The sequence below is a fragment of the Chionomys nivalis genome, chromosome 1 (genome assembly GCF_950005125.1).
Source record: "Chionomys nivalis chromosome 1, mChiNiv1.1, whole genome shotgun sequence".
Classification (NCBI taxonomy): domain Eukaryota; kingdom Metazoa; phylum Chordata; class Mammalia; order Rodentia; family Cricetidae; genus Chionomys; species Chionomys nivalis.
In genome coordinates, this window is record NC_080086.1 from 135,386,506 (window position 1) to 135,413,575 (window position 27,070).

At 40.5% G+C, this 27,070-nt stretch overlaps 1 protein-coding gene across 1 annotated transcript in view; it reads right to left on the reverse strand.

The window, feature by feature from the left end:
• The window catches only part of Babam2 (BRISC and BRCA1 A complex member 2), a 388,193-nt gene that overhangs the window by 254,661 nt on the left and 106,462 nt on the right, over positions 1–27,070 (reverse strand). The window contains exon 5 of the mRNA XM_057773524.1: positions 531–725. Coding sequence (XP_057629507.1) covers positions 531–725 — 195 coding nt within the window. The remainder of the gene's footprint in view (positions 1–530; positions 726–27,070) is intronic.

Sequence of the window (27,070 nt, forward strand, 5' to 3'; positions counted from 1 at the left end):
TCAGCGATAGTCATTTATTCCTGCTAAAAGGTAAATGCAGCATATTCTATACTATGTGCATGTTATATAACGCTTAACAAATTTATTTTTTAAAAAAACAGAAGGGTTGGGAGGCACATGAAGGCTCCATAACCTGCTGCGTCCAGAGCAGCTGACTCCTCTTATATGACTGAGGCAGTGAAGGTCACTCCCTGAGCAGAAGGTGGAATTTGTCAATGTCTTAAACTATGACCTGCTTGCCAACCACATCAGGACCTGCATAGAGGTGTAGAGCATAGGCGATCCTCTCCCTCTCTCCCTGCCTTCTGACATAGGAGACTGGGGATATAGCCAAATCTTGCACACTTCTCCTATAATATCTTTATGAATAATAAGCCTGATCACCATTAAGTTCTCTTATGAGAAAGCGCACAGGTGACCTAAGCCATGTATCTGAGGAAAGAGTTGAGAGCTCAATCCACACGAACATTCTAAAGATCTTGTCTTTAACTTCATCACAAAGTTAACGTCCCCTATCTCTTAGCACTTACCCAGTTGTTTTTCTTCCCAGCATAAATTTCCATGTTCTCTCCATACTGAGGCTCTTCCAGGAGTGTCTGGTACTCAAACATGAGGCGCGAGCTCTCGCGGAGGCGGCTGCATTGAAACTGGTGGTACTGCTGCACCAGCTCCTTCACCACGAGCAGGAGGCACTCGGGGTTTGAAGGGTTCCAGGAGGCAAGGTTCTGAGGAGTCAGAAATGAGGACCAGTAAGAAACAATTTCATACAAATCCCTTGTCACAACTGCACATCAAAGCAGAGGAAGGGGCGCAATAAAAGCCTTCGAGCAAGACTATTCCTGATGGGCTGGGCACTCGGGAATAATGAAGAAAAAAACAGGTCATGCCAGCGTGAGAACCGAAATCACCTAAAAGACTGATTCTGACCCTGAAACACTGAATTTGTTTTCTATTCTTTTATGTTCTTTGTTTCTAACAGGAAGCATGTAATTCAACATTCTATGCAAAAGTAATTTAATTCCACATCCACAGACCACCTGCATCTGTAACCCCAAATGTAAACAAATGCTCTGCAAACAACAGCATTTCACAGAAATAGAAACGTAATAGTATGGGCTGGTCTGGAAAAGGATAGGAAAGGAGAAGACACAAGGGGAAATACATCTAGGAAATGCAAGATTTGGAGGGGGCAAAGGGAGGGAGAGGCAGAAGGACTAGTAAGATCATTCATTCTTTCCACAGTGAGTGCTGAGTCTGTTATCTCCAGTTGTGCTGCAGCCACTAGTCTAGACAGTGAAGAAAGCAAGTCCTTTGTCAATCTGAGACCGTATAGCAGTGAGGACTATAGCAGCTACCTGAAGCCATGACCTTCCTCAACTAATACTGAGGTTTCAAGGGTGCTCAACAATGTTTCTACAGAGTAAGTGCAAACATAGGCACAATAAAAGGGGACATGGTAGCATCTTCACATGATGTCTTGAAAACAGTCTGATGCCACAGATTTCTGAAGGGTCCCCAGGGATCTGCAGACCCACTGTAGAACCATCACACTACACTACATTCCTTTAAATACAACCTAAGCATAGTCACTAGCTAAAGAAAACAAACATCAAAGTCAATGCCCTCGGTATCCATGGTTTCAACATTCACAGATTCAACCAACCACAGAGTAAACTCATTTAGAAAACAATACACTTGTACTGAACTAATATTTTTCCTTGTCCATTATTCTCTAAGCAAAAGAATGTGACTATTTATGCAGTATTTATATGGCAGGCATCCTAAGCAAGCCATAGATGATGTGCACATATTACTACAAATACCATAGCATGTTATAGAAAGAATTGAGCAGCTGCAAGTCTTGGGATCCATGGCATCTCTTGGAACTGATCTCCCACATATACTCAGGAACAGTGGTACTCTGCTCTGTTGAGTAGACTAACCTGACAGTGGGGAAGGAATGAGGCATTCCTTTAATTGATAGGAGGGATGGGGCTAAGCAGACACTCATGAAAAGAGGAAGAGCAAATGCTTCGGCATCCTACAATAAAGTAGCCATGGCAATATAAAAGTGATTTGGTCAAAAGAACGTAGAGTCCTGCATGGCAAAGCTCTTGACCTTGACAGTCTGAGATTCCTCTGAGCTATTCAAAGCCTCATTAAAAATATTGACAGAACGTACGAACACAGACCAGAACTGAAAATGGACCACTACATAGCTTGCTATGTGTTTCCTTCAGACATCATTCAACACACAAATAGGAAAGATAATGACATTCTGCTTTTTGGAGAAGTCATGTATGCCTCCCCAAGCTGCCTATTGTACTAAAGCAAAAAGAAAAGGTTTTAGTCACCTCAATTTCTACTTTATAAACTTTTCCATTTTTCTTCAGGGTTTAGAAAGCTGCAAGCCCATACACACACAATAAGATAAATTGTAAAATATTATTACCTGGCAAACATATCTGAGTAATTTGAATTTATTTCAAGTCATTCATTCTAATTCTTAAATTCACAGTACAGGCATGCCAACCAACACCTCCTTCCTGTTAAAATGCGGCCTCTCAGTAACTGGAAATGCCTCTGACCTTGACCATTCAGACACACTTCGCTGGAAACCATGCCCACCAGTGCAGGTTTATACATACTAAGCTAGGTACAGATTTGTCTCCTATGGCTACATGACCGCTTTGTTAAATAAGCCACGCTGGGATCACGTTATCTGGGGGAAGGGGATAGAAAATATAAAAGGTTTTAGTCGCTCCCTAAGACTATGTCTCCTGAAGACTAAGACATATTTTAAAACCATGTCTAGAATACAGGACACTCTGCTTTCTAATTCTCATGAGTAGTAAATACAGCAGAATGCTCAAACTTCAGTCAGGAAAGGAGACAGTGGTATACATTTTTGGGACTCTACAGAAAAGGAAGATCTAGCTGTGTCTTCATTCACAAAGTTTGCTCTACTTTATTTTTGCTAATGAACCAAGGAAGACATCTGAAATGAAGATGGCGACAAACCATAGGCATGGGTCACATATGTACTAACAAGAAAAAACTCTACGATGGATCCTAAAATGAAGAACACAAAATACATCTGAAGAAAATGATCAACTCTAGTCAAAGAAGACAGCAAAGAGTTCGGAAGAACTTAATTTGCCCTCACGAATGCCTGTGACACAGTTGGGACTGGGATGGGGTGGAGTGTGGGGCTGTTCTTTTCAGAGAAACAGAGAGCACCTGAGACTACATAAAATGTAAAGCTGCACCTCCCTCAGTTTGGATACTAAATTATTCATGGAGCAGAGTCACAGTCATTTCATGGGGATGGTAATTCTCTGTCCCTGCTCTGGCTACCCTGTCCAGCTACTTCAATTCCAAGGCTCACAGAACACTTTGGGAATGTTAGTGCCATATGCTGTTGTGACAGGTCATGGCCTCAGTGGTCTTTGGAAATGACCAATGACATTTTCATTTCTAAGGGACGAGGAACTGAACAAGCAGGAATTGTTTAAATGTCCATTTGCGGGAACATACACATGATAACGAGAGAACTACATCTGCTATTGGCTTATCCGACACAAGACCACATCACAGGTTAGCAATGAAAACCTCTATTATACCTTAACATACAAATATAAATATGTCAATACAAAGAAGTCTAATTGTCTTAGATATATTTTCATAATTCCTTGAAATGCAACAAGTTCCTACTTTCTTTTAGCTAACACAACATGGATGTGGTACGGATGACAGGAGGGGCAATGAGAAAGAAGCTTCAGGTCTACACAGCATCTCTAATCCCTGTTCACATAAAAGCTCTCAAAATATTCACACAGTCCTGCAGCTGGCAAACAAACGAATAAGCACAGACCGCAATACTGGAATTCCATCCCAGGCTGGGGGCAGTGCTCACAGACAGTTACTATTTGGGGTCTTTGTTCCAGAGAAGATTCAAGCACTAAGAACAAAATGAAGCACTTGGAAGGGAAGAAGAACTCCTGTACACACTCACAGTGGAAGACACTGGCCAGGCCAGCAATTAAACAGGGCAGTGGTTGCAGGCACCTAGTGGCTTTATTTTCAAATATTCTAATAACTTTCTTGTAGGCAGCGCTTAATGCATCAGAGGTTCAAGACTGTTGTTGTGACATTTGAAGTTGTTAGTTAATAGTCTTTCAAAGCCCAGTGGAGTTGATTAGAGAAATATACAAATCTCTAAGATCTAAACAAATAGCTAAGTAGACACCAATAAAAAGTCATTTGAGGGATTAATGTGCAGTAACAAAAGCAGTCTAAGAATATAGGGTAGTTAGGCTTGAACACTCGCTTGAAAAGAATGGCTACAGGTAAATGGAATGTATACTGAGAGAAGAAGGTGGCTCATGACCTGTGTTCAGTGGCCACTGCCCAGCCATGACCAGAGTGCAAAGGAAGCACCCGGATCGTCTAAACCCCCCCGCAACCCAGAGCTCTCCGAGGTTCTGATCTGCTTCTTAACCAAGAACTGACCTCTCCAAGTCTGTGTTCGAGGCTCCTTCTAAAAGGGATGTGTTCATTTTTCATTTTATTATCTTTTGTGTATAAGTGGTTTGCTTACATGTGTTTTAGGCTTCATGGGGGTGTCTGACGCCTATAGAAGTCAGACAAGGGCACGGATCCCCTGGGACTGGAATTATAGACGGTTGGAAGCTGAGAACAGAATTTGAGGGCTCTACAAGAGCAACATGTGCTCTTAACCAGCAAGCTCCCTTCTGAGACCCTAAAAGGATTTTTTTTAATGACTTGGAAGATGGCACCCATCAGTCCATTCCCTGGTCTTACTGTAAAATAGTAGCCAGCAAAGTCTTCTGGCTCCTAGTGTAATATGATCTTGACTCCATTTCCTATGGACATACAACCACAAGACAAGATCAAGGGGAAAATACGCAAACATCTTAATAATGAAAAGGAACTTTTCCACATGATTTTGTGATAGTACTAACAAATCTCGGACAAGAGAGAACACATAAAGAAAGCATGTCTGACTTGACTGCAGTCTCCTAGCAGGCTTACCCAGCTAAAGAGGAACTTCCAAGGACCAGGGGCACTATAGAGCACCTTCAGATATCTACCCCAATGTGACGTCATGATGTATTACTCCACAGTTTCTCTCATCCAGTTTTGGTCTAGGATATCAGAACCATTAGTGCTGGAAAACTGGCTTAATTTCTTCTATGAGCAAGCAAGCCTTAATTCTAAAATATGAGAAAGTACACCAAAATTGTAGCGTGGCTCCACTTAGAAAATCCAAAACCTGTATTGTCCCTTCTTGGACATCAAAAGTTGCTGTAGAGACCACCTTTCTGTGGCCCTTAAAAGAAGGGGACAAGGACACAGCCCCGTCCCACAGTGAATCTGCAGTTCAACTGGGTCTCTAGGATCCCACAGCAGTTCGCTTCTTAGGTTGCATTTCTTCCTTTATAACGGATGGGAAGAAACAAGGGTAGCAGGACACAGAGGGAAGAAGTTTCTGAGAGCTCCTCTTGCTCCACCCTCCCTCTCTCTCAGAAGCTCTCTCAAGTGGCACAGGGGTGAAGACAAAGGCAAGCATGCCCCCGAGGAAGAGACCTAACAGCATCCTTCTACAGAGAGCGCAGCCGTCTTCCCTACGTGTGAAAGAGCACAGCACGAACACACTAACGTTCCTGAATGCGACAGAAGCGCCTTAGATAGAGTACCAGACTGAAGAGGAGTGAAGCCCATTTCTTCTACAGGTGTACCTTTTCCCACACAATTTTAAGGTGCTATCTTTTAAGTATAAGATCTGGTCAAGATCAAAACACTCATTTTATACCTGTTTCTCAGAGAAAATATGAATTAATAATGGTGTTGCATTTAATGTCAAACAAAACACCACTATGAAATTTGATTAACAAATCCTCAACATTGGGAAAAATAAACTTTAATTTTCCAGCACAGACTGGTTGAGGCTCTGCCACAGTGTGGCTGCCATTCACCTGGCTGCTAACGTCACACACTGCCCCATCCATGCTGCTCAGACCTGTGGGCAAGCCTGCAAGGGTGGAAAGAGAACTAGAAATGCGGCTGCAGCTTGACTCCAAATGTTTTTCCTGGGGACGTATTGAATCTTCCAGGTTGCTCGAATATCATCCAGGGATGTGATTCTGAAGGAGACAGCTTGTTACTGCTTTTCCTGGCTGTACTACAAGAAACAACAGTATGAGCTTATTTTAAATTAATGTGTGCTTCTGTGTTTCTTTACAAGAAATTAACTGCAATCGCTCAGTTAAAGCAAACACTTTGTGTTTCACTTTTCATTAGGAAATGTCTTTAGAATTTCAGAAGCGGAAAATTTCCAATTTTAATTGCCAGTTTCTAACACGGAGCAAATTATTTAAATCCCAATGAAAGACCCTTCAAGCTTAGTGAGCCTGTGGGGTAATGAGTGTTCATAAGTGGGAGGATTCCTAACTGTTCTCTGATGGCAAGAGTATCATGATGGAGTAAGTCTTTCTGTCTCTTTCATGGAGACTTTGCAACAGTGCACGGCACGTAACAGGACAAAAAGCAACAGCCTCAAGCAGGCTGTTATTTATAACCACAGAGACATCTGCAGGCTGACACCTGTTTTCTGGCCTTTGCCCTAAATGACTTCCCAGCTAGACCAGTCCCGGTGCTGGAATGACTTATTCTAGTTGTCCTCATCTTGGACTTAAAGATCCAGAGTCCAATACCTAAAACATTTGCCTTAATTTGACCCCTCTCTTAATCCAAATCCTAAGTACAGACTTTCCCAGGCAACAATGACCTGATCACAAAATTTGTGTGTATAAACAGGGGGAATTACTTAAAAGGAAGCAATTTGAGTTCTTTTTGTTTTAACAGGAACATGTAACTACAGAGAAAAAGAAAGCAATATAAAGCAGGTACTTAACTAAGGAAGACACAAATACTGCACAAGTTGTAAGAGCTTGTGTTGTCTTTAGTTTTCTCTTTAAAACTATACCCTCAAGCATGCATGTATACATAAAATTAATTTACAAAAAACTCTAGTCCTCAGACCTCAGTCCATTTGATGGTTATGACACAAACATACAGTAAGTTTCCACCCATTGTTTGATGCCCAACACCAATTCTCTCTCCTTCTGCTAACACCCACCCAAATTTCCTTAAGAAGCTACCCCTCACCATTCTTAGCCATGGGTCTGGAATAAGAACTATCATACAAAACCCTATAGGTGCTGACTCTCCATCCCAAATATTTTCTATGCACCCAGCCTCAATGACTAACTCAGTCTCAGTCACACTAAGTAAGAAAGCGGCGATATGAGCAGCATTGCTGAAAAACGAAGGCTTGCCCTCTTCCCATAGTGAGAGAATAGAGTAGGAATGGGAGAAACTTATATTCACACAAGCAGGACAACTGAAGAAATATGTAGTTATGGGGAATAAAGGTCAACACAAAGCAAAGAAGAAATGAAATGAAAGAAAACTAGTTTCTTCAGTGGCATTATTTTGGCCACAAGACCAACATTATCTTGAGTCCAACTGCAGTCTCTTAGAATCCTAAGAGCCAATGAACTCCCTTTGCTGTTTTAAGACAATTTGAACCAGGTTTCCACACTAGGTTTCTATTACTTTAAAAGAATAGGTGCAGAAATTAAAGGAGGAAGAGGAAGAACAGGAAGGGCAAGAACAGATACACTAACACTGAAACTGCCATTCTGCCTTCTCTGGGAGTGAGGGAGAGGCACAGAAACTCTTACCCAGCCATATAACTAGAGAAAAGCCTTTAACCTGAAAGCAGAGACACTTTAGGTACTCATGTTTTCCAACAGAGATAAAACCTGAGGATCTTCCTCCATTCTCAGGGCAGAAAATCCACAAAAAGGATGGACATATTTTCACTAACCTTCCAATGATTATAATCATTTCTGTTGTGGGAAAAATAAACAAAAGGAAAGAAGAATAACAGAAAGCTATGCTTTTATAAAGTATGACTCATTTAGTGAATTTAAATTAAAATATATTTGAAATAGGTAGCTAAGATGTTTCCAATCATAGAGTTCTTCAAACACCAAGAAGGTATTTGTTTGGTGGGTAATAAAGACTTCCAAAGGAGCCAACAGACCCACTAAAGGGTGTAAAGAATGAACTGGTTGAGACCAGATAAGGACACTTTGATTGCTGGCATGTAACTTAGGGTCATATATAACAATCTGCAGATAGCTATGCTTGAGCACAAAGCTTGGAGAGGTCTTCACTGACTTCATGGTCCTTTACCCAGGAGATATTTTTACCTTTGCTCCACTAGACTGGAGCACATCCAGCACGTACAAGCTGTCTTGTGGTATCACATGAATGCTGGCTACATGCCAAGCTGGGAATGTGTGCCTTGGAGCAGAAAACCTTCCTATCTTCTGCAAACAGTCTCTCTCCAGAGACTTCAAATGGGCCCCACAAAGCAGCCACGGTGACTGCACTCAAACCATACATCAACTTAGCAGTGCATAGTGAGCACTGTTTAATCAACTGTCACTTCTTCAAACTAGTCAGCCCTCACCAAGCCCCAAACCCATACCTCACCAGTTCTTTCGAAACTGTGGTGAACCTCACAATCAACAAAGAGAAGCATCTGTCCAACGCTGTCACGGACAATTACACATTTACCCAGGCCAATTAAGTGCTTCAGAGATCTTAGGCTGGCTTTCCCATTCCAAGCTACCAATGTCCACTGCCATCAATCCACCAACAATCAGACAGAATGGACCTCCTGTTCTCAACAACCACCATTTCTCGTTTCAAAATAATCTCTGCCAGGTGTATCGGTCATGTTCCATGCTAGTAATCACAGCAAGTATTGCAGCAGCAGGAAAATTTGGTAGTCAAGGGAGTCACCTCAGTCTTCACTAACCAAAACAACCTGCCATCTTGAAGTCAACTGGATGATAGCCTTGGGTGTCTTCAGAACAACATGGAGGAATCTTTCAAAAGCAGGCTCATAGGTCCTACTATTAAAACATGGATTCAATGTTCCCAGGATGATACAGAATCTATTCTGTGTTTCTGAGCCATAGTCTGGCATTTAATAGCAAGGTGGAAATTTTAAGCAATTTTGTAACTGTTGTTAAAGGTTCAACTATTTTACAATGATTCCTTAGACCCTCATACAACTTCACTGTATGAGGCTGTACTCTCCTTTTCAGATTTTCTGCTACTTGTCCCACATGTTTCTCAGGAAGTAAGAGAATTTGTGTATAGACAATGTCTCTCACAACCATAGGCTTCTAAAAAGTATTAACTCTTGGAATCCAGGACTACCTATACCTGGAGGAAGGGAGGGAAGTGGGCATGATATATTTCAACAATGGAAAATCCAGACACGATAGCATATACTTACAATCCCAGTATGTGAGAGGCAGAAGCAGGAAGTCAGTTGAAGGTCAACTTTGCCTACGTAGTAAGTTCAAGGCCAGCATTGTCTATATGAGAGCCTATCCTGAGGAAGGGAGAGCGAATCCCACTCTTGCTGGCTTCTGCTTCTCCCACAGCTCTTTATTTTGCTAAATTTAGCACCTCTTCCCCTCTTCTGCCTGGACATGGAATCTTCCAGGCCTCTCCTGGGACCCCAGCATTTGGGGTTTAATAGCATCTATGCCCCAGGGAGGAAAAGCACCACCTATGGTGTGATCATTCTTAAACTTGTCATATTTATTTGCATTTAACTTTAAATCATCATCATTTTACTCAAATATTTTTGTGATGGCTCAAATAATATTAAAGAATCACAAAGCATTTATAAATTGGCAGCTGTAGCCTGCAGGCATGCTTTCCTTGACCTGCACAGAATTTTTATTTGAAGATCTTTACACAAGGCAGACACACTTTGACAGGTCACAGTCCCCACTAATTCTCACAGCTGCTGGATCACCTTCCTCCCTCGTCTGGTGACCTTCTGATGTCTGAGTTTACAACCCCTGTGGTTAAGATTTTAGGACATTCCTAAAGAGATGACTTAGTTCCTCCCATGGTTTCTTCATTTATGTTACAGGCAGTGGATGTTTGTTAGTTTTATGTTTGCAAAATACAACAGAAAGAAAAGTTAGGCTTTCTTTGTGAGTAACAGTGAAACAGAGAGCTTTCTGTTCAATGAACCTGGTCATGTTCACCATGAGTGACTGACTTTCTGAGTAAGAGTTACTAAGTCCCACTTTCCTTCAATGACACTGTTTCAAAGAGTCTCTGAGAACAGAGACAGTAGCTTACTCATCTCTGTACAAAAGTTGTGTTAAATAGCCTGGACTTTACAACTTACACACTTAATTATTTTCAAAAAAATAATCACCACAATTTATTACAAGCTAAACTAGATATATTAAAGAATCCAAGAATTTTTAAGGATCAATAAAGATACTGAATCACTTGAGCCAACTTTATCTGGTGGCTATGAGCAAAGTTGGCAAAAGAATACTGAACAGTAATTTTGAAAATACAATACTGCAACATGAGTAATTACAGTCATTAATCAATAAAAATTTAGGCCATCTTAAAAACAGTATCTTTCAAGCATTCAAAGATACAACTTATTTTCCAAGGCTAGCAACACGTAAAATAAAAATGCGAAAAAATTATCAAAACAAAATGAAATATCATGGTTCAAAAGATGAGACCTGAAGGATACAAAACAGCACATTAAATCATTTTCCAGTTCAAAAAAACTGCATGAGATGTTGGCCTTCCTGTTTTTCATAAACCTTATAATTGTGCTTCCAGAAAACTAGCAAGCATCTGCCTCTATGTAGCTTATTCTTCATCTTGGAGCTTTCACAAGGAAATAGAAAGTACACTGTGCCAGGACCACTATCTTCTCCAGCCAAAATCATTAAGTCTTGGAGCCAATTTCCTCTTGGTAAATTTTGATGAAATTCCTTCCATTTGCAGCTTCCTTACTTAGTGGCAATGGCTGCACATGTCACAAGCCAATATATATGTACATGTGTTTAACAATATATATTATTTATTTTACAGTACTATGTATATCAGTACACCCAGGTAAACACACTTCTATCTATGCAGTCACACATAAATGTGCAGTTTCATAACAGTTCCTAGAATCTACTGAAGTAACTCTCTAGAACTACCGTTTCCTAATTAAGACAAAGTCTCTGAGCCCTCACATTCCTCTGGAAGTCAGCATCAACCAACTCTTCTATGCAGCTACAGCATAATGAGAAGGTTGGCTAAAATAATTCTAAGGCTTTACACTGTCCCTTAAGTGCTTCTGAATCACCAAAAAAAGATCAAATTAGGTTCTATTTTAGGGTAAGGGGTGTTTTATAAAAACTCAATTATGTTTTAAAACATAATGATCTATATAACTTATACAGTAAATTTTTATGAGTCTAAATATTTCATTAGTTGAGCTAACCTTATTTCCTCCTATTTACTCTTAAGATAAAACTTGTAATTTTACATCTCTCATTTATAGTATGAATACATTATGTACATATTTGAAAGACTGCAGATTAAGCATAACACATTACCATTATAGTATCTAATTCTTCAGTCCTTCAACTGCCAGCTTATTGGTTATCTAGTTGTTGTTCAACATAAACTACATTTTATACAATTCATGTTTCTTGATGGACTAACATAATTTATTCTAAGACCATATGGTGCAGCTATATTTTTAAAATAGTGAGGTCACAGGGGTTAAGTAAATAGAGCGGTTTTAATAAATGACAAGTATACTGTACACACACACACAAATATCTGACTTTTCTACAAGAAGTATTATTGTAAATTCTAATCTATGTCATATATTATACACAATTACCTAAATAAAGTTCTTATAATAGCCATTTTACATAACTCAAATCTCTAGTGAGGGAAGGGAGGAAGTTATTTTTTGTTTGATTTTGAACAAGAAGATAAAATATTAAGACATATATAAACCAAACAACTTACATAACATTCAGAGAAACAAATAAATGTGCTAAATTATACCATGACAGACATGATTAGCAAAAATCCAGTCTTATAGGATGACGTTCATTTTGTTGCAGTTTTATAGGATTATCTTGTTTTTAAACCATAAATTGCAAAGAGGAAAAAAATGATGAAAACATCTAAAACATTTAAGTTAAAAGATACTAGAAAAGGTAATAATCAATCACACTGTATAGATCTTGGTTCAAACAATTAGAAATCTGGGCAATGACGGGCTATTTAAAGGGACAATGGAACAGCTGCTAGTGTATTTCAGAGAAGAAAGCAGTATTCAGGGGTATAATTTCAAAAGGATACTTTTTAAAGTACCATATTAAAATATTTATAGAAGAAATGGCATGTTTGGGATTTGACTCAAAATAATCCAGCAGGCAACAAGTGGATAGGGACAGAAGCCGGGTGACAGGGTCATGGAGTTTCATGACACAATGCTCAAATCTCCCAAAGACAAAGTCTCCTCAAAAGAAACTTGATAGATAAAATTAGTTTTTGATTTGCTTTTCTAAGCACTACACTCTGATTTCTAGACATGCTTTGCTGAACATTAGTAAACATGACGTGAAGCTAAATGGTTAACGCACTGTTACTAATCTTAATTCTTTAATCTGACTAAAACTACTCTTAATTTACCGAGCCTTCATTAACCTTTAATTTTAACTGTTATGAATAAGGGACAGGTATTCAGCACAAAGCACCCAAAGGCCAACTTCTCAGCACAAGGGACATTTATTTGCACTAGAGCCATGTTTGCCATGCTCGGGCTGGCTCGGTTTCTTTCACTAAACATCTCACAGGGCATTATTTTCTGAGAAAATCAAAACTTCCAAAAAGCATGCAGTAAAACAGCACAAGAGTTTAGGTTTTTATTTTAATTGCTATAAACAAAAGGCCCCCAAAATTACTACTAATAAAGAGGGAGGGGTGAGGAAGGAAAGAGGACAGAAGATGTTCTCTAGGCTTGTTTTAGAAAATCAAACTAGGTTAATGGCTAATATCGCAAATGAGGAGCGTCATGTTTGTATAGGCAAAGACTTTGTTTGTTTTGCTTATTTATTGTGGTTTTTGAGAGAAAGCCTCATGTAACTCATATTTTTGAACTCTTGCTCCTCCAGCAATCCAAACATATAAAGTCAATGTCTGTAATATCCATTTTATCTTTTTGTTACAATAAAATGCTTGTAATTTAATCGGGGCAGATTTTAATAGGTTTGGAGGAGTAGGAATGGAATAAAAGATAAACTAAATGGTTAATTTTAATTTTTAATAATAAATTGTTTTAAATAATAATTAAACTTGCTGGAATAAACTTTACTTTTTGAAAACAAAATTGCCAAAGGGATTAGCCAAGATAAGCTTCATGTCAGCACTGACAGCATCTTTTAATTTAATGAAATTAAATGTGTTTTAAAAACATGCCTTTAGATAGGAAATGGTGTTTCACACGTTTAATCCCAGACTCAGTAGGCAGAGGCAGGCAGATCTCTGAGTTCGAGGCCAGCCTGGTCTACAGAGCAAGTTCTAGGACAGCCAAGGACAAGCAGGCAAACCCTGTCTCGAAAAACAAAACAAAAAACAACAACAAAATGCCTTTAAAAATGCAAATTCTGTCAATTGCTACTCTTACCAATTATTTTCATTTAAATGCATTGTTTGTAGTAATTCTTTAAGAATCTCATACATACAATACAATATATTTTGATCAAATTGATACCCCTTAAGTCCTAATTCGTTCTAGATCCAATCTCTACTTCCTTCAAACTTCCTGTCCTTTTTTTTTTTAATTTTGTGTTGTTTTGGTTTAGTTTTAGTTTTTATTTATTTGTTTGTTTCTTAATAACTCATTGTGTCCAATTTGTGCCGCCTGAATATTTATGGTGATGGGCTATCCACTGGTACCCAGGCGACCTACCAGGGACTACATCCGTAGAGCGGTCTTCCAGGAAGCTGTCAACTGCCCTCAGCTATGCTCCACAGTGGGATGCTAACTGCCCTGATCTCGTGCAGATGACAAGAGTGTGCGAGTGCGAGTACGTGAGAGCAGCGGCTCCTCTCTTGTCCAGAAGACACTGCTGCACTTCTTGACCTCTGACCTCCCTCCCTGACCTCTGGCTCTCACAGTCTTTCTGCAATTGTTCCAGAGCCTTGAAGGGAGGAGTATAACAGAAATGCTCCATTTATGGCTGGGCAAACAAATAATTTTTAATCTCATAAAGGACTCCTTTGATTTTAGAAACTGATTAAAGATGTCTAAAAGGCTTTATTTTTTTTTTTTTTGAGACAAGAGAAAGACTCTTATTAAATTACTCCAGTTTGCCTTGGACTCACTCTGTATCTGACAGCCCCTGAACTATAAGCTTCCAGCCTCAGATTCCTAAATAGCTGAAAGTATAGGCCAACACTAGGCTTAGCAATCCCATTTTAGAGACTCTAAATAATTAGCTGCCCCTCTTTTAAAAATTCTATAATAATCCAGACGTTTACTTTTCAATCTGGCTTCTTCATAAATGTTCTTGAACCACATTCAAGAATAAGTATTAAATGTGTTGAATGTTTTGCTTATAATAATATTATAATTCTCTGAAGTTTTCATAACTGTGTCAACTTAAAAACAGTTTTTTAAAAAACATATACAAGGTCTACTAAGTCACTGTCAGTGCTAGGCGACAAACCATTCTGCAGTTACAGGATTACATCAGACTAGTGTAAGGGCTGAGCTGCCACTTTACTTTGCAGGTTTAAATATCTTGGCTTTCCAAAGCTTGTGTGGGGGCTGCAGTTTGGCAAAAAAAATTCTCAGCCGGATGCAGATAATTCCTCTGAAAAAAATGTTTTTATAATAGCTAAGATTTTTTGCTTTTAAAAATGTTAGAGAAAGCATACATTATATCCAGGTTCAATCTTTATCATAGTTTCCCCCCATTCCATGTGTTCTCCGTGAAGCTAACCCAAGTACAGCAAGCTAATCCACAAACATAAAGACTTTGTAAATACAAAAACTCACTTTTCTCAATAGTTTAAAAGTGAGATCAAAAATCAAAATAAGCTACTTCAGTTACAAGAGAGAACGTAGGAAAGCATAGCCATCTGCTAAACTCTCCACAGTTAGTTCCATGCTGTCCTTGGTCATTTTTGCCTCTGTGCCCCATTTTCTTTCTGTTTTTACAGTGGAGTTGATGCTTTATCCATTCCTCACAATAGCCTTGTAAGACAGGGACTAATACTCTTAGGATTATCAGTTTAAAAAGTGTAACCATTAAGTACCATACCCAGCATACAGCACAACTGAGAACGGCAGTGATTCTGGGTCACTTGTGCTACTTGCGGTTCTCAATTCTGGTCATATATTGGAATCGGCTCTCTGAAACCACCAAGGCCCAGGTGTGATTGCTGCTGGTGTTGACTGTCAACTTGACTGGATATAGAGTCCCCTAAGAGTCTCTTTGTGTGTCTCTGAGAACTCAGGCAGATGTTCCAGAGAACATCAGCCTTGAGCAGAAAACCTGCCATAAAGAGATCTAAGGAAAAAGAAAACTGAAAGTGCCTGCTTCATGTCTTCTAAGTATGCCTGTCACTACCATTGGTTTCTTTGCTTCTTCCACCTTCCAATGTGTACTCAATACCAGCAACACTCAGAGAACTTAAAGGAATTCAGCTGCCAGGACCACCTGCCGTGGGGTGGCACCAACCACAGTAGGCGGGGCCCACCCAAATCAATTAATTCTAAGAGGACAACAGATGCCAGCCCAAAATACTATGCCCAACAAAACCTTCAATCACCATAAATGGAAAAAACAAGATCTTCCAAGATAAAGTCAAATTTAAACAATCTATATACAAATCCAACCCTACAGAAGATATTAGAAAGAAAACTCCAACCCAAGAAGGTTAACTACACCAATGAAAACACAGGAAATAAATAATCTCACACCAGCAAAACCAAAAGAAGGAAAGCACATGTGCACGCATGCATGCACACACAATCAACACCCATAACAAAATAATAGGAATTAACAATCATTGGTCATTAATATCTCTCAATATCAATGGACTCAATTCCCCAATAAAAAGTCATATAATAACAGAATGGATGTAAAAACAGAATCCATCCTTCTGTTATATACAAGAAACACACCTCAATATCAAAGACAGATATTGCCTCAGAGTAAAGGGTTCATAACAGCTTTATTCATAATAGCCATAAGCTGGAAACAACCTAGATGTGCCTCAACCAATGAATGGATAAAGAAGAGGTGGTATATTTATACAAAGGAGTATTACTCAGTTGTTCAAAAATGACATCATGAAATTTTCAGGCAAATGGAGAGGACTAGAAAAAGATCATCCTGAGTGGAGGTAACTCAGACTTAGAAAGACAAACATGGAATGTACTCACTTAAACTTATGAGTTGTTAAGTAAAGAATAATCATGCTAAATCCATGGATCCAGAGAGGCTAAGTAACAAGGCAGGCTCAAGGGAGGACACATAGATCTTTCTGGGAAGGGGAAACAGACTTTAGAGGTGGACTAGTGGCAGGTGGGGATGGGAACAGGAGGGATCAGGTAGGGTTGGGAGTTGGAGGGAGAATCCTGAGAATGACTCCTGGAATTGGGGGCATTTTAGAGCAATATGGAAACCTAGTGCAATGGAAACTCTCTGAAACAATGAGGACCCTAGTGAAGACTCCTAGCAACGGCAGATACAGAGCCTGAACCAGTCATCCTCTGTAATCAGATAAGACTTCCAGTGGAGGGACTGAGACATTAACCGAGCCACAAAACCTTCAACACACAATTTGTCCTGCCTGCAAGATGTGCTGAGGTAAAGGTGGTATGAGTTTAGCAGAATATCATTAGGAATCATTCCACTGATCTTTTTTTCAATATTTTTTTTTTAAACTTTTGTCAGTCGTGTTTGGTTCTATCCTTGTCTCTGGGCTGTCCAACCTCTGGGTCCTGGCCCTCCAGGCGGTGTCAGGCATGGGCTCCCTCTCGTGGTGTGGGTCTTGAATCAAGTAACCAAAGTTAATATCAACTACAAAATGACTGATCAAAAGTGTAATACTCTTGATATCATGTGACAAAAGTGTCACTGAATGTGCTGGTTAGTTCAGTGTCACCTTGACACCCTAGAGTCATCTGGGAGGAGAGAACTTCAACTGAAAATATAGTTCCATAAGACCAGGCTGTAGACAGGCATGTAGGACATTTTCTTAATTACTGATGGATGGGGAGGGACCAGCCCATTGTGGGTGGTGCCATTCCTGGGCTGGTGCTCCCAGGTTCTATAGAAAAGCAGATTGCAAGTAAAGATTAAAGATAAATGAACTAAAGAGTAAACTCAACAGGACACACTATAGCTTCTGGGACAAGATTCCTCTCTCTCTCTCTCTCTCTCTCTCTCTCTCTCTCTCTCTCTCTCTCTCCCTCTCCCTCTCCCTCTCCCTCTCCCTCTCCCTCTCTCCCTCCCTCCCTCCATCCCTCTCTCCCTCCCTCATTTGTTTTGTTTTGTTTCTTTGTTTTGTCTGGGTTTTTTCTTTCAATTTGGTTTTTTGTTGGGGGGGCGAGTTTACAAGGGCAGAGGGTGGATGCAAGTCATATGGAGCAAGGCAGTAGGCAGCAAACTTCTCCATGGTCTCTGCATCAGCCCCGCCTCCAGGTTCCTGCCCTGCATGAGTTCCTGTCTTGGCTTCCCTAAAGGAGCTATGATTCAAGATACATAAGCCAATAAATCTTTTTCTCCCCTAGTGGCTTTTGGTTGTAGTCTTGTTTTTCACAGCAGAAGAGTAACTAAGATACTGTATCATTTAGGTCTTCCAGTCAAAAGTCCATGACCACAGCCTCACCGTGAGAAAACACCAGGTAACTCCCAAGTGAAGAACAGTTACCTAAACAGCTATGCCTCAGAACTACCAAGGCCAACAAAAAGAAAGAAAAATACAAAACACTGTCACGACCAGGAGGAGCCTGAACAGGAGTGAGGACGAAACAATGTGACAGCTTACATGGATCCCACATCACAAATGAACACTAGGAACTGGCTGAAGAGCACAGTCCAGACTCCAGTTATAACAAGGTAGCCATACTGATTCAGTTTGTCACAGGGGCATCAGAGCACTGCAAGATCAGGAACAGGGGACAGGTGAGGTACACAGGAACTCTCTCTAGTATCTCTGTAGTAATTATCTTCATCTAAAACCAAATGCTTATTTAAAAAAAACAAAAAAACAAAAAACAAAAAAAACCTTTCCTTCATGAGACCCTATAAGCCAAAAGCACACAAAGCAAGCTAGTTATAGGACCAACCTTACAATCTGAGGAATAATTAATTCAGAAATGCCAAGGGGATAGAACCAGTGGCAACCAACACATTTGTCTCCTTGCCTTGTAGTCAGACTGACGAGTATCTTAAATATCACCATAGAACCTTTGTCCAACAACAGATGGAAACAGAGGCAGAGCACTGGACTGAGCTCCCAAGGTCCAGTTGAAGAGTAGAAGGAATGAGAATATGAGCAAAGAGGTCAAGACCATGAAGGGTTCATCCACTAAAACAGTTCACCTGAGCTAATGGGAGCTGACCAACTCTAGCCGGACTGAGAAGGAACAAGCATAGGATCAAACCAGTCCTCTGATGTGGTTGACAGTTGTATGACTGGGGCAGACTGAAGGCCACTGGCAGGGACACTGGGATTTATCTCTACTGCATGTACTGGCTTTGGGGGATCCTATTCTATTTGAATGTATACCTTGCTCAGCCTAGATGTAGTAGGGAGGGCCATGGACCTTTCACAAACCAAAGTACCTCACCTTCTCTGAGGATTAGAGGGTGGTGGGATGGGAGGGTGTGTGGAGGGAATGGGAAGAAGAGAGGGAGTGGGAATTTGGATTAGTATTTTTTTTAAAAAATCTAATAAATAAAAAAAATCTGGAATCTTTAATACTGTAATTTAGGAAAAAGAAAAATTCTCACATCATGAGCATCTCACAAAAGCTTCAATATGTAGGTAAAAACCACAGTGGGGTGGGGATGCCAAATTCCAAATCTGTGGGAGTTTCTTAAATCACAGAACAACTTGAGTTCTGAGATGCCTCCGTGGCTTAAGTTGCTACAGAAGCCTAGCTCCCTAAGTTTCAGCCCCAGAACCTCACACAAAGGGAGAAGAAAAAAATCAGCTCCACCATGATATCGGCCGACCTTCACACACGCACTGTGGCATGGGCACCGCCCCTCCACAGGAACACAAAATAACAGCAAATAAAGCAAACAGCTTTTAAACCACGACAGAAACTAGCAGTGAGTGCCATTCAGCTTAACATTATAGTCTAAACCAGGGCTCTTAACCTTGTTTTCCACTTGTGACTTTTTTCTTGCCTGAGAAATTTAGATGTGATCCCCAATATACATGAATATAAAGTAGGTCTACAAATAAAAATTATACTCAAAATAACTCATAAAGAAAATTACTTAAACAAACCTTTGGTATACATATAGTTTTAGAAAAATTATAAAATAAATTTTACCATTCATTTAAGATGAAAGTAAATTTAACACTAATGAAAGGGGTGTGCTTGTTTATTTTTGCTTAGAGAATTAAATCTTGGCTGAATGTTTGATGCTGCAGGATGCAGAAACTCTTTAATGTTCTTCAGAGTTGATCAATTTTTAATTGTCAAAGCTAAAAATGTTGTTTCACATAATTATATAGCACAAAAATGGCAGAAGTATGTTTAGGGCCATTTCAGCAATTGCTGGAAATTCTGCCCTACTTCTTAGCAGAAAGTCATTCAGTGATTTCTGGTGGCATGCAAGTCAACAACTCAAAGGGTGGCTTGTTTTTTGTTTTGTTTCCCATCAATATTCTAACACAATATAAAGATACACTAATTCGACACTTACAGGATGAGAAATGACATTAAGAAAATACAAGTCTTTATTTTCTGCAATTCATCAATTAGAAAGATACTGGGTGTAATTTATCCTTTCCCACAGTCCCCAGTCTACAACACTCTTGTTGCAGTCAGTATCTGACACGGCACGCATGCCGGTCAGCACTCTCAAGTGGGGAGTGCACCTGCTGCACACTCAGAACCAAGTCTGCAGGGAAGTCATGCACTGCAGGGGGCAGGTCAGGCTCACTGCGTGTGTATGATGAGTGTGACTCACAGTTTAAGGAGCTGGGGTCTACATATCTTATGGTTTTTGCCACAACCTACCTCTGTTAACTATGTCTCAGTGAACTTTAGTTAGAGCAAGCTGGTTTGATGGATGCTTCTAAGATGTCACTCTTGCAATGTGATATTTCTCTGAAACTTTGTCCCTCTGCCCACAGTGTTATAAACTCTCTCGGTCTTCTCAGTCCCACCCCTGCTTAACAATCATATCAGTCTAGGCTGATACCACTTTATCAGAATTACTGAGGTGTAACCTAGTATTTGTCTATGGAATACAAAAATGAACAGAAAAAAAGAAACCCTTTTGTGTATACTTGCTAGACTGTCGTGGCATTTCATCTGTATTTTAATAAATAAAACTTGCCTGAAGATCAGGAAAGTATAACAGCCCCACTGGCCAGACTTACAGACCAGGCAGTAATGACACACACCTTTAATCCCAGTAGCCATACTAGCTTGCCATAGATACCAGGTAGTAGTGGTAAATATTCTTAATCCCAGAACTAGAGAGGATTGTAAAATGGGAGCAGACAGTCACAGTCTCATTCTGAGATTCCTGGAGGCTGGATCACCATTTCGGACTGAGGTAGGTAAGAGTCAGTAGCTGGCTGCTTTGCTTTTCTGGTTTTTAGGTTGAACCCCAATTTCTGTCCCTAGATTTTTATTAATTATCATTCACTAGATATAAATAAGTCTAGGACAGCCCAGGAGAAGTAAGATTATAGACTCTGCTCCCAAGTGCCCTTAAAGTTACAGAGAAGACAAAAGAATAAACAATTACTAGAAGACTAATGCTACCTAAATGTGTATACTCAACTATAACCATATAAAACACTGCAACTTGCTACACCAGCTCTCTTTTAACACTTAAGCCAAGTTTCTCCTATTTTATTTTTATAAGGATTGTATTAATTAATGTATGTATATGTGTGTGAGCCTGCATGTATGTATGTTCATCCGTGCATGCAGGAGCATAAGGATACCAGCAGGAAACTTCCGATCCCCTGAAAATGGAGTTACAGGCAGTTGTGAGTCACCCTGTGGGTGCTGGGAACTGAAACCAGGTCCTCTGATAAAAGGGCAAGTGCTCTTAATCACTAAGCCATCTCTCTAGTCCCACACTTTGCCTATTTAAAAATATTCCCACTTGAAAAGTGATTCCTTGTCTCAATGTGATACACATTGACCACAATCAACTATTCATACTGTTTTACCAAAACTTTCACTTCTTTCCAGTCTTCTTAAACAGAACCAACCCCTGTTGACAGACATGACAATTAAAATGATGAATTCATATGTAAATTTTTAGTAAGTTACTAGCCATAACCAACCAGTAGTTAGTTATTTGTAGCAAGAAAATGTGAACTAGCCGGGCGGTGGTGGTGCACGCCTTTAATCCCAGCACTTGGGAGGCAGAGGCAGGCGGATCTCTGAGTTCGAGACCAGCCTGGTCTACAAAAGCTAGTTCCAGGACAGGCTCCAAAACCACAGAGAAACCCTGTCTCGAAAAAGCAAAAAAAAGAAAATGTGAACTAAGAACATGAAAGTAACCACTGTTTTTTTGTTTTTTTACTTTTATTGACTTTTTGTGGATTTCATATCATGCATTCTGATTCCACTTATCTCCCAGTCTCCTTGAATTTGTCCTCTTCCCTTGCAATCTCCACCATAAATCAAAACCAAATTTAAAAGAATAAACAAAACAAAAACAGAAGAATCAACTTGCTGTGGAAGTTGTCCTGTGGCCCCTTGAGTCACACAGTTTACCCTTTGGTCCATTCATCTTACAAGTGTTGATTGCCATGGGTAGTTGATGTGGCTTGCGGCCCCTGGTTTCCGCTACACCACAGGTAGGGCTCTCACCGGGGCTCCTCTTGCATGTCCTGTTGTTATCCTGTGTAGCAGGGGATCCCCACTATTTTACTAAAGAGTGTTAAGACAGTTCATTGTTTTCTTAGAATAACAACTTTAAAAAGGAGGGAAGGTGGAGCTGTTGGTGTAGCTGGGCAATAAAGTACTCCAGGACTGGAGCTGAGTCCACTGGGGAAGGGATGAGGGGATTAAAATGACTGGTGTGACATGTAAGCCTTATTTTTGTAGAAAGCCACTAACAATCAGAAGCAGATCAAAGTATTCCAGATAAAGTTATACTGTTATACTGGCCAGTTTTATGTCAACTTGACACAAGCTAGAGTCATCAGAGAGGAAGAAACTTCAATTGAGAAAAGCCTCAATAAGATCGATATAAGGCATTTCCTTAATGAGTGATCAATGGGGAGGGCCCAGCCCATGGTGAGTGGTACCACCCCTGGGCTGGTGGTACTGGGTACTATAAGAAAGCAAGCAGAACAAGTAGGAAAGGCAAGCCAGAAAGCAGCACCCCACAGTGACCTCTGCATCAGTTCCTGCCTCCAAGATCCTGCCCTCATTGTTTTAGATAATGAACTGTTATATGGAGCTGTGAATGAAATAAACCCTTCCCCAGGCAACTTGCTGTTGGTAATGATGTTTCATCGCCACAACAGTAACCCTCTCTAAGATACCTGCCCTAGGAGAAATGCTTGACAATCCATAAAGTTAGCAACTGAAAAGACATGGGAGATTGAAAGGATTCATGTGCACTTGGCACAGACAAGGAAAACACCGTAAAAAGATAAATTCTAAAATGTTAAGACTTGGCCTTACATTGTTTGGAATCATAGAGGAATTGTGTATGTCTTGACACTTATATAAATTTTAGATGTCATTAATAATACAAATACATGGGACACAACTTTAGTTACAAAATTTAAGCACTTGGAAGGCAGAGGCAGGAGGATCTCTGTGGGTTCGAAGCCAGCCTGGTCTACAGAGTGTGTTCCAAGACAGCCAAGGCTACCCAGTGAGACCCTGTCTCAAAACAAACACATAACAACAACAAAAATAATGCATTATCATACTATAAACATCAAAGCCATGAGAGGAGTTGTGGAGGGAAGAGGAGGTGATAGAGGACATAAAAGAGACATAACCAAGAAGGATAGCTATGCCAACCCTCAGAACTCTTCACTGAGCCCCCTCCGGAAAATAGTATCCATGAATGGCAACGATTTATTCCCAACTCACTAACTCATTTTCCCAAAAACACTTTTACAAATTCAGTTGAGTAAATCAAAACTGACAACATCTGCCAAATGTTTTATTTGCCTTTAGATTTCAAAAAATAACTTAGTTTGCCTTTTTCCACTTGTCTTATGGGAAGCAGCATTTTTAAGGTACCTTGTTTATACTTCCAAGATGCTCTGTTTCTCTACGACTATGTTTTAAAGTCTTGTTTACAACACATGCTTTCAAAAGTATGTGTGTGCACATATTAACAGTCCCTAATCCACAACTGGCTGTGAGAGTAACAATTTTGGAAAAACAGATAAAATCATAAATCATAGTTTTTAAACCAAGAGCCCTTCACTACCTTCCTTAGGGAGGACATTTTAAAAAGGAGAAAAGAAAAGACATCAACTTTTTTCCCATCTCATAAAGGATGTCTACAGTTAATAAGTCAAGATAGACAGACAAACGTACTCATAGACCTTCATAGACAGAAGGACTCATAGATCTTCACAGACAGAAGGACTCATAGACCTTCACAGACAGAAGGACTCATAGATCTTCACAGACAGAAGGACTCATAGATCTTCACAGACAGAAGGACTCATAGATCTTCACGGACAGAAGGACTCATAGACCTTCACGGACAGAAGGACTCATAGATCTTCACAGACAGAAGGACTCATAGATCTTCACGGACAGAAGGACTCATAGACCTTCACGGACAGAAGGACTCATAGATCTTCACGGACAGAAGGACTCACAGACCTTCATGGACATAAGGACTCCTAGACCTTCTGTCTCACCAGCACCAAAATCAACTTGCCATCGAAATGTCTAGTCATTCTCTCACACTCAGATAGGTCATTTACTGATGGATTCATTATTATAAGTTGCACTCAACTCAGAAGAACCAGAGCTGCCCTCCAGAAATAACATCCTTAATATGACATCAGGAAAATCTACTGGGACTTAGGTATCAAGATTTCTATAATAAAAGAAGTACACTGTTATGGAATCTTTTTTTAGTTTTCCAATGTTTGATCAACAATTTTTTACCATCTTATCAATAATTAATCTTGTTGAACTCTGTATTCTTTCTTTCCTGGGTAGCTGTGGGTAGAGTTCATGTGAGGGGTGGTGGGTGTGCGGTACAGGTATAGGCATGTGGCGACCAGAGGACAACTTCTGGTGTCTTTCTTCAAGCACAGTTCTCTCATATCCTCAAGCTTCACCGATCATAGCAAGCTAGCTGGCCAGCAGGCTCCAGAGGTCCACCTGTCTCTGTCCCCGTCTCAGCATCTCTGGTATAAGAAGTGCATTCAGTCCAGCAGTGGTGGCACACACTTTTAATCCCAGCACCCAGGAGGCAGAGGCAGGTGGATCTCTATGATTTGAGGCCAGCCTGGTCTACAAGAGTTAGTACCAAGTCAGGCTCCAAAGCTACAGCGAAACCCTGTCTCGAAACACCCCCCCCCAAAAAAAAAGAGAAATAAAAGGTGCATTCAACTTCACCCAGTTTTACTTGGGCTCTGGGGACCTGAACTCAGGTCCTGGGCTTTGAAGGCACATACTTTACAGACCGAACAATCACCTCAGAATTCTGTGTGGCATTCGTAGTTGACTGAAGTTTTTATAGATCTATACATTTGCTTTGAAAGAAAATGATAAAAATGACATTTTCAAAGTAAAATGACATGTTCTAAAATAAAACTGACATGCTTCCTCGTGGGCTGTGGTGGCTTTGCACAGACCAGCGCTCTGAACAAGGACAGCCTGAAGCTTTGCTACAGCACGGATATTTCTCTGGAGCCATCCGCTCTCTGTAGAAGCGAGAGACAGAACCTCAAGAAGAACTGACGACAGCAGCCACCTTACCCAGAGACATCAAATGGCCCTTGGGTAGACTAGGATCCAGTCGGTGACTAGGCAAGAGCTGATGCAGTAGCTCAGGGAAACCGGGACTACGTCTGACAGAGAGACCTCAAATAAGAATGGGGTTCCCCTCAAAACTCGGGTGACTTGTGATGCAGCTCAACACTGTTGAAACTTGAGAAAACTCTGTGAAGCAGAGATATCTACAGTTATGCAAGACAAAATTTAAAATGTGGGTGCCCTGGGGGTAAAGATCTTTACTGCCTATGTGTTTAAATATTTGATAAAAACTGTTTTAAAAATACATAGAGAGGGCTGGGCGGTGGTGGCGCATGCCTTTAATCCCAGCACTTGGGAGGCAGAGGCAGGTGGATCTCTGTGAGTTCGAGACCAGCCTGGTCTACAAGAGCTAGTAGTTCCAGGACAGGCTCCAAAACCACAGAGAAACCCTGTCTCGAAAAACCAAAAATAAATAAATAAATAAATACATAGAGAGTAAGGCATGCAGCATTGTCTCGAAGACTGAGCACTCCAGGATCCAAGGATGACTTGGACAGTCTTGTCACAAACAGGAGTGGCTCTACCTAAGCCATAAATCACCCTCACTCAGCAAAGTCTCTGGCCTGAAATGATCAGCTTAGTTGCCTATCAGCAAGAACAATTCTCTCTCTCTCTCTCTCTCTCTCTCTCTCTCTCCTCTATGTGTGTGTGTGTCTGTGTTTCTGTCTGTGTGTGTGTGTATGTCTGTGTATGTGTGTCTGTGTTTCTGTCTCTCTGTGTGTCTCTGTCTCTCTCTGTCTCTGTTCCCCCTACCCACTCGCCCTCTCTCTCAGAAAACAGCACCCTCTGGAACTGCTGCCATTTTTAACTGGACTATCTGGTGTTTACATCAAGTACAAGAGCCACCAGACACAGGGTCATGCAACTGATAAGGAAAAAAGGAGACAAAACACACACTCAAGGTTAATCCAGATATTAGAATTAGCTCACAAGGACTTGAAAATAAACATAAGCAAGAAAATGAAGAAGACTCTGTAGACATGAAGGAAAGATAAATTCACCAGAGAACTATTAGTTGCAGAAAAGGATCAAATGGGAGAACTGAAGTACAGCTGCGCTGCACACCTGGGAGCATCCAGGAACTGAGGGCTGACAGAAGCAACTCAGCAGGGTGGTGTGGGAGGTCCTTCTGCCTGTGTGGTTCTTTTATTGGTTAAGGAATAAAGAACTGCTTTGACCCTATGGCAGGAAAGAACAGAACTTGGCAGAGAAAGCTAGGCTATATGCTGGGAGGAAGAAGGGCAGAGTTAGGGAGATGCAATGGAACCGCCAATGGTGTGGGAGGTCCTTCTGTCTATGTGTTGCTTTTATTGGTTAATGAATAAAGAAACTGCCTTGGCCTGTTGATAGGGCAGAACTTAGGTAGGCGGGGGGGGGGGGAACTGGACTAAATGCTGGAAGAAGGAAGGCGGAGAGAGACGCCACGGACCCACCAGAGACAGACGCTGGGAACATCACCCAGTAAGCCACTGCCACGTGGCGATATATAGAATAATAGAGATGGGTTAGTTAGAATATGAGTTTAGCCAGAAATACACTTAAGCTATTGACCAAACAGTATTACAAATAATATGGTTTTCTGAGTGGTTATTTCGTAGCTGGGCAGCTGGGATGAACAAGCGACCCTTCCCCCTACAGCAGGGGCTCTGGGTGCCTGGCTTCCCAGGCTTGGCACCTGGAGGAGGTTCCAAGATCAGGGTTTGCTCACTGGGTTCTTGTTTATGTATGCTTTTTGTTCCAATATTAGCTAAAATAAAAATGACTTATTCCACCCTCTCCCCCTTTAAAAAAAGAAAAGGGTCAGATAGAATCAGAGCCTAAAAAATGCTGTTCTCAGAATTAAGAAGTTATTATGCAAGTTTA